This window comes from Glycine soja, chromosome 8, assembly GCF_004193775.1.
Source record: "Glycine soja cultivar W05 chromosome 8, ASM419377v2, whole genome shotgun sequence".
Classification (NCBI taxonomy): domain Eukaryota; kingdom Viridiplantae; phylum Streptophyta; class Magnoliopsida; order Fabales; family Fabaceae; genus Glycine; species Glycine soja.
In genome coordinates, this window is record NC_041009.1 from 39,902,632 (window position 1) to 39,910,069 (window position 7,438).

Genomic DNA, 7,438 nt, shown 5'->3' on the forward strand with positions numbered 1-7,438 from the left:
TAAGAAAAGTGTAATTTTAAAATAATAGTGTAAATAATTAACTTATTTAATATTATTAACTAAATTAAGTATTTTTTGTTAAGAATTTAAATTTGTTGAAAGGATCCCATAAATTATACTTAGGCACCGAAGGAGTATTGATTTGATTTTTTTTAAGACTTGAGTCTAATAAAAGTCATTAAATAAAAGGTGGGTGTAATTAAATCGTGATACTAATTTTGAATAAATTTCAACAGGTAGTAGTAATTGACCTTATCTTATCCCCACCCGCCACGACCACCTGGGAATGTCAATGAACGAATGGAATGTATAAAACCAACCAATAGCTTCACAATCTTTCTTGCACGCCATTGGTGATCACTTCCGATAGCTCTCACAATCCTATGGCGGAGAACAACAACAACCACCACCTTGAAACCGCCACCAGAAGGCTTGCCTCTGTGACCAACCACCTCACTCCTTCTTCTTATCACAACGCACCCGGCGAACTCGCCCCGTGCCTCACTTCCGGTGGGAACAACAGCTTCCGCCGCGTCCACGGAGAAGTTCCATCCCACGACGTCGTTTGGAGGATCGTCGCCTCCGACCACGACAACTCCGGCAAGGACTTCACCGACATTGTCTACGAGAAGGCCGTCGGGGAAGGAATAGCCAAGGTTCACTTTCTCAATTCTTTTTTTTTTCTCTTTTTGTCACCATAATATTAATATTAGTCTGAAGTATTTATCAACTTTGGCGATGACTAATCTTCATAAAAAGAATTTGACTGACCATCGTAATTGAAACCTTTGGGTCTTGGATGGGACCTTGAGGTAATAATTCTCTGTTCAGAACTTGGTGACACTTTGAACCAAGGTTTTTAAAAACTGGTTCCGGAATTAGTCACACTCAAAAACCGATGCATTGTGTTTTGTGGGGGATCAAACCTGATCCTGTCCCACAAACAAACTCAACTTGTGTTGTCAACTGAGCTCCACCCATTGTCTCTTTTTTCAACCATGGTTTTTCTGGTTATTGTTAGTTTATTTTATTTTATTGAAAGTATTAAAGATATACTTAGTGTACCGTGTTGTGGTGGTGCAGATAAGTATTAATAGGCCAGAGAGAAGGAATGCGTTCCGACCCCACACGGTGAAGGAGCTTATGCGTGCTTTCACTGATGCCAGGGATGATAGTTCTATTGGGGTCGTCATTCTCACTGGCAAGGTACTTGTGCAGTTTTGCCAATTTTTTTATTATTACTCTGATCATTCAATTGTTGGAATCCAAGTGAAGATTGTTTGAATTTTGTAATAATCATTTTGAATCTCATATTCAAGGTATTTTTAATTGATTAATTGTATAAATTTTTAGAGAAATTTACATTAACGTTTCCTAAAGTTTCTTGAGAATGAACGTGATTATCTTTTTTGTAATGTTACACAATCTAATGTACCTTTTGGGTAATAGGGGATGTTAGTGTATAGTGGATTGTGGGTTCACATGCTGCATTATGGGATTAATCCCTCACACGCATAAGTGATAAGCAGGTCTCTGGTTTTTTGAAATGCAGATATATGGTTGGCCCAGTTTAGCCATATTGGAATGGGTGATTATATAAAACATGGCCTATTCTGTTATTTGTTGGAAAGCTTGGAGGATAGAGTGGATTTTGGAACAGATGGGGTAGTGTTACATTCTGTCTAAAATGAAGATGCATTTGGCTAACATGGATGGTATTTGTGAGGATGTTTTGTTTTGGAGTGATTTCTGATGTAGCAAGTTTAATGATCTGCGGTGGTGCATGGGAAGCTCTTGGTGTAGTAGGTAGGAAGTAATAAAGGTAATTGGGATCGATGTATATTGTGTTGGGTATATTCTCGAACACTTGGAGGGTCATATATTCAATACACTTTGGTGAGATAGGGTTGAAACTGTAGTCTGCAGTATAACAGTGTGTCAGATCACAATAAGTAGATGGTGGTGATCTTAAAAGTAGTGAAAATTCTATTATTTTAGAGCTAGTGTAGATTTATGTTTTATTTCCTTATGTTTTGATTTGGCTTGTAAGGTTTCACATCTCTTTGGCTTCATGGGTGGATTTAGAGCTGCTCGTTGATTTGTGTCCCGGGTTTGGTGGGTCATCAGTGCAATTGTTACGGTGGGATGATTTAATTCTGGTTGATGTGTTACTGTAAAGTAGGCACTCCTTTTGTACTTCATTATGCATCAGACTAAACATACCTTATGTTTAGTTTGTTTCTTAATAATATTCAGTTTTGGCTTTTTCAAAAAAGTATAATAATGATTATGGGTCAGTGTAATATATTTCTTAATCATGTTGCTTCCAGTTCTGCTGTAAAAATGTTTGCCCATGCTGTTGTCAATTTGTTACAACTAAACCCCATGAATCCGAATATGCAATGTTCACATTTTTTGTGCAAACCAGTGTGGAATTGATGCTGATGACATATTGATGTTGCAGGGAACCGAAGCATTTTGTAGTGGTGGTGACCAGGCTTTGAGGACTAACGATGGCTATTCTGATAATGGAAGTTTCAGTAGCCTTAATGTGTTAGACTTGCAGGTATATTAATTGATTTCAGATTTTTCTAATTGGGTGAATAGAATTGTAGAAGTGATCCCCATTACTTGAATTAAAAGAGTTTTGAGGCATTCATCTCAATGGACTGTGAATCTTCAAGTTCTCAAGTGATTTTGTCGTTTCCATGATTTTTAATGAGACAATTGTTAATGCTTGTTATTGGAAAAAACCGTGCCCCTTTCTTATTCTACTTTTTATTCATTCTCTTCTCCTTTTGCAGGTGCAGATACGCCGCCTCCCTAAACCAGTGATTGCAATGGTACTCGCTGTACCCTTTGTTCTTAGGGTTGATATGATATGCTAAAAGATAAGGGGCATGGCAGGATTAAAAAAAAAGTGTATTCTGTTTGATTTTTTAAGTAGTATAAGTATTGGACAAAAACAACTCGAGGGACACTACAAAACTATAACTTTGTTACTCATTAAATCCACAACAGAAAAATAAAAATAAAATACCTATAACCCTCTCCCTTTCATTTTCCTAACTCTTTTGCTTGCAAAACAAATAATGCACATCACAAATAGTATTACAGTAAATTTTACTAGGTATTTATTGGAGGTTAACACAACTTTTAGTCCTGTGATTGGTCATCAAACTACTAACAACACAAAAATTGTCCTTTAACTCAATAATGTGCTGTTTTGTTTGTACTGTCTCTGAATATGCATCAAATGACCCTTAAACTCAATTATTTTTGTGCCTAAAGTCTTGATATTTTTAACTCGTGGGTAATATAACATGCATTTCAGTTTTTGGAAAATTGGAAAATTTAATAAACTCTCCTGCTCGATATTTCAACATCTACAACTCTAGGCCACAAAATTCCAATTAATGAATAATGATATCATGTTTGTTTAGTTCTTTCCTATTCTTGTTATATGCAAACTATTTTTCTAACGTTAAAACAGGTAGCAGGTTATGCTGTTGGAGGAGGGCATGTATTGCATATGGTCTGTGATCTAACTATTGCAGCAGATAATGCTATCTTTGGCCAAACTGGTCCCAAGGTTCTTGAACCCTTTTCCTTTTCATACAAAACTCGCACTATTCAAAATTATATTGCTCTCACTCTCCCTCTTTTGTAATGATACTACACATAATGGATTTGTAATTCCTTCTGTCTTTGTACCTATGAAAGGTTGGAAGCTTTGATGCTGGTTATGGAAGTTCTATCATGTCCCGTTTGGTAAGAATCAAATACTGCTTATTTTGCTAATAATTCACTCCACTATTATGCTATTCTAGGTGGTGGTGGATTTTGTTTGCCATATCATTTTTACATTTTCAATCCAAAGATAAAAACTAGCCTTATTTATACAGGTAGGTCCAAAAAAAGCACGTGAAATGTGGTTTCTCACAAGGTTCTATGATGCTGTTGAAGCAGAGAAAATGGGCCTTGTCAACACTGTTGTACCAGTAAGTTCTTTTTCATCTGAAGAATTCTTGACACAAGCTCTCATGAATTTGGGTTACGGGCCTAACTCAATCCTATAAAATTGACTTGTAAGATGAAGGTTGTTGTCTACTTATATACACTATTTTAGCTCCATCACTAGTCAATGTGGGATCTCCTACATACATTCTTACTTCACTATTTAAGTACTTTTTTGATGAGTTGAGTATTTTTTTTTAGTACTATTTAAGTGTATATATATATATATATATATATTGTATACAAATTGGAAAAGAAATTAAGCTGTCAACGAATCACTTAAGAAATAGGGAGCTACTTAAAGCAACAGCAGAAACACATGCTCCAACATCAACCTCGTACTTACAGTGAATGCTATGTTTTGATTTGGTCTAGCTTGAGAATTTAGAGAAGGAAACGATAAAATGGTGTCGGGAGATACTGAGGAACAGTCCAACTGCTATTCGGGTACTCAAGTCAGCTCTTAATGCAGTGGATGATGGACATTCCGGACTTCAGGTATATCATGATTTCATGATCTATCAATATTCTGTGCTAAATAATACTGTATATAATTTATATTTTCTAAACAAGATAATTATTTATACTGAATGTACCAATGTTTTGTGATGATACCCGTTTCTTGGTGCATATGCATGTATACTTAATTTGTGTTTTTGCAACCTAACTTATAGGAAATTGGTGGAAATGCAACACTGATATACTATGGCACTGAGGAAGCTAAAGAGGGCAAGACTGCATATATGCAACGTAGACGGCCTGATTTTTCTAAGTTCAATCGGCGACCTTAAATATTTGTCAATTGTTTATATCAATTTGAGACATGGACCTCTGCTCTGTCCAATATATAGAGAGCAGAAAGTTGATTTGGCACCTGTTTTCTGTTGTCCTTAATTTATTCATTTCAAATGCACTTTTTAGGCTGATGGTAAAATAAACAGATTTCTTTTATTTAACTATTTTATCGTATCTCTTTAAAAGATGATCAACTTCAATAAATTAAGACCATAGAATATACATTTCCACTTATTTTCTCAAAACTTCATCTTCTGAAATTCAGTTTATGTTTGAAGGCTTATGCAAGTTTAAGTGAGACTCATTATGCGTGATAGTGATCTTAAAGGGAACTTGGTTGATTTTGCCCAGGAAATTTGGGGATAGTTTTACTCAAGTGCTTTAAGAAGAAATAACTAATTCATCAAAACTAATGAAAATAATTAAATTAATTAATTATAACTAATTAACTTACAGGATTTAATGATTTAAATAGTAATTACGTGGGCAAGTGCTTGTCTCCCTTGGATCTGTCCCGGTAAAATAAGCATTTTTATGATTTTTTGATGTATTTGTTTAAACTATTTTTTATTTAAAATAAGTAATTATGTAGTATTTTAAAGTGTTTATATAAAAAATATTTATTTTAAAGTTTTAAGAAAATACCCTTTATATAATCCATAAATAAAAAATTATTTTGACATGACTTTTAAAATAAAATTAATTTTTATTCACTGTTAATGTATTTTTACACTATTAACTAATACAAATAATTTTTTATATAACTTTTAAAATAATTATCATAAAAATAAATAAACCTGTTATATATATATATATATATATATATATATATATATATATATATGATAATATGAGTTAAACATAATGTTTACAATATATAGTATTTTAATTATTTTCTTAAAGTAATTAGAATAATAATGTGCACATTTATAATTTAAAATTATTTTGGACGTAAATACTCTTTTGGTCTCTTTTTTTTTTTTTTTAGTAAACCTTGTTTCAGTCTTTTTATCTTTTAAAATTTTTATTTTATTCTTTTATTTTTAATCTTAAGTGAATTCCATCCTTCCGTAAATTTATTGCTAACAATATTAGTGTTCTTATTTTAAAATAATTAATTCTAATACAATGATGATTAAAAATTATGACTATCTTAATTTTATTTTATAAAAATTTAAATAGCCAAAAGTAAATAATTTAAGATAATTTTAACATAATGATGGTTTTTAGTAATTATAATTTTATTTTTTATATTAAATTTTAAAAAATTATAAAGCTCTTACGAACCTCCATCCCCCAATCCTCAAATCCCAATTGCACAACCTAAATTCTAAAAAATATAATTTTTTCAAGGCTACTTTTTAGACAGTTAAAAATCATGACCATGTTAATTTTATTTTATTAAATTTATAAATAATCAAAACCAAATAATTTAAAATCATTTTAACATAGTGATAGTTTTAGATGACACAATCTTGATTTTTTTATATATAAATTATAGGGTTAAATATGTTAGTGTTTCATGATATATGTTTACATTTCATTTTTTATCCCTGGTAAATTTTTATCGTTATCATTCAAATCTGTTATCCAAATCTGTTAGAGATAGGGGGAGCAACATGAGCAACATGGTGAACACCCCAAGGCTAAAGCTTGAAGTTCAAGGAAAAGCTTGAAGAAGTTTTGGCTTTTACATGCCCAACTCCTTTGAGTGACACTTATATTGGTTGTTATCTTGTTTAATATATCGTAGTACATTTGATATCTATTTTGTATTGTGCATCATCATGGTTTGTGCGGGTGCTTGTGTTGACAACCGAGGCCAAGGGGTTGGAGACGTGCGTTGTACATGCTTAGGCCTTGGTTAGGCCTAGTTCAAATATTTTTCAGATAATGGTTTGGACGAGGAGTTTGCTCATAGTCACATACATTGCTAGCAACCAAGTGTGTTGTCGTATGTTCATGACAACCTCGACAAATCGGGGTTCAAAGTGGTAACTAACACATATGTCTACTAACTATATCAACAACTTCGTGTTTTTCATAATGACACACATGCTTATATCTTAGGGACAAATGCATAGACAACAACCTATGCAGTGGATACAACATGCTCTTAGTTTATCATATAACATACTTTGCAAACATTCTTTAAGATGTATATTTCACCCTCAGTGTACATTTTGCATAAGAGGAAGGCCATGAATGGAGTTCAATACCAGAGGTACTACACTCGTGTAAGTTTAGGTTAAATATTTTAAATAAATATGTAAAAAAAATTAACTCCTGTTTAATACACTTCGGGTCTGTCCCTGCACTACTAAAAAATAGGCTTTTAACATTGATTATTAAGGACTTTCAATATCGGTTATTAACCGATGTTGAAAGTATTACTGACATTAAAAGTATTAACGTTAACATCAGTTTTTTAAAACCAATGTTAAACTAAACTAGTATACGCTTGATGAAATCATCTATATGAGTGTCAAGTGGGGCCACTTGTGTGTGATCCAGACAAGAAATCTGTTAACGGGTGACATGGTCATTAACTTTTTTTAAAATATAATTTGTTACAGTTAAAAAATTATCAATATTCATTTCAAAATTAAAATTGCGATTTGTGATA

General features: G+C 32.6%; 1 protein-coding gene across 1 annotated transcript; it reads left to right on the forward strand.

Moving 5' to 3' along the window:
* Positions 1 to 253: 253 nt before the first annotated feature.
* LOC114423142 (1,4-dihydroxy-2-naphthoyl-CoA synthase, peroxisomal-like) lies at positions 254 to 4,997 on the forward strand. Its single transcript, XM_028389773.1, has 9 exons — positions 254 to 656; positions 1,084 to 1,206; positions 2,465 to 2,566; positions 2,805 to 2,843; positions 3,494 to 3,592; positions 3,724 to 3,771; positions 3,906 to 4,001; positions 4,393 to 4,515; positions 4,692 to 4,997. The coding sequence occupies exons 1-9, from the start codon at positions 384 to 386 to the stop codon at positions 4,806 to 4,808; spliced, it is 1,020 nt and encodes a 339-aa protein (XP_028245574.1). The 5' UTR covers positions 254 to 383; the 3' UTR covers positions 4,809 to 4,997.
* The last annotated feature ends 2,441 nt before the right edge of the window (positions 4,998 to 7,438 follow it).

What these genes read in the sequence shown, in the direction of transcription:
- LOC114423142 (XM_028389773.1), top strand. Translation starts at nt 384, where the DNA reads ATGGCGGAGAACAACAACAACCACCACCTTGAAACCGCCACCAGAAGG. An exon ending in CTAAACCAGTGATTGCAATG is followed by an intron (nt 2,844 to 3,493) that starts GTACTCGCTGTA and finishes ACGTTAAAACAG; the next exon opens with GTAGCAGGTTATGCTGTTGG. An exon ending in TTGTCAACACTGTTGTACCA is followed by an intron (nt 4,002 to 4,392) that starts GTAAGTTCTTTT and finishes GATTTGGTCTAG; the next exon opens with CTTGAGAATTTAGAGAAGGA.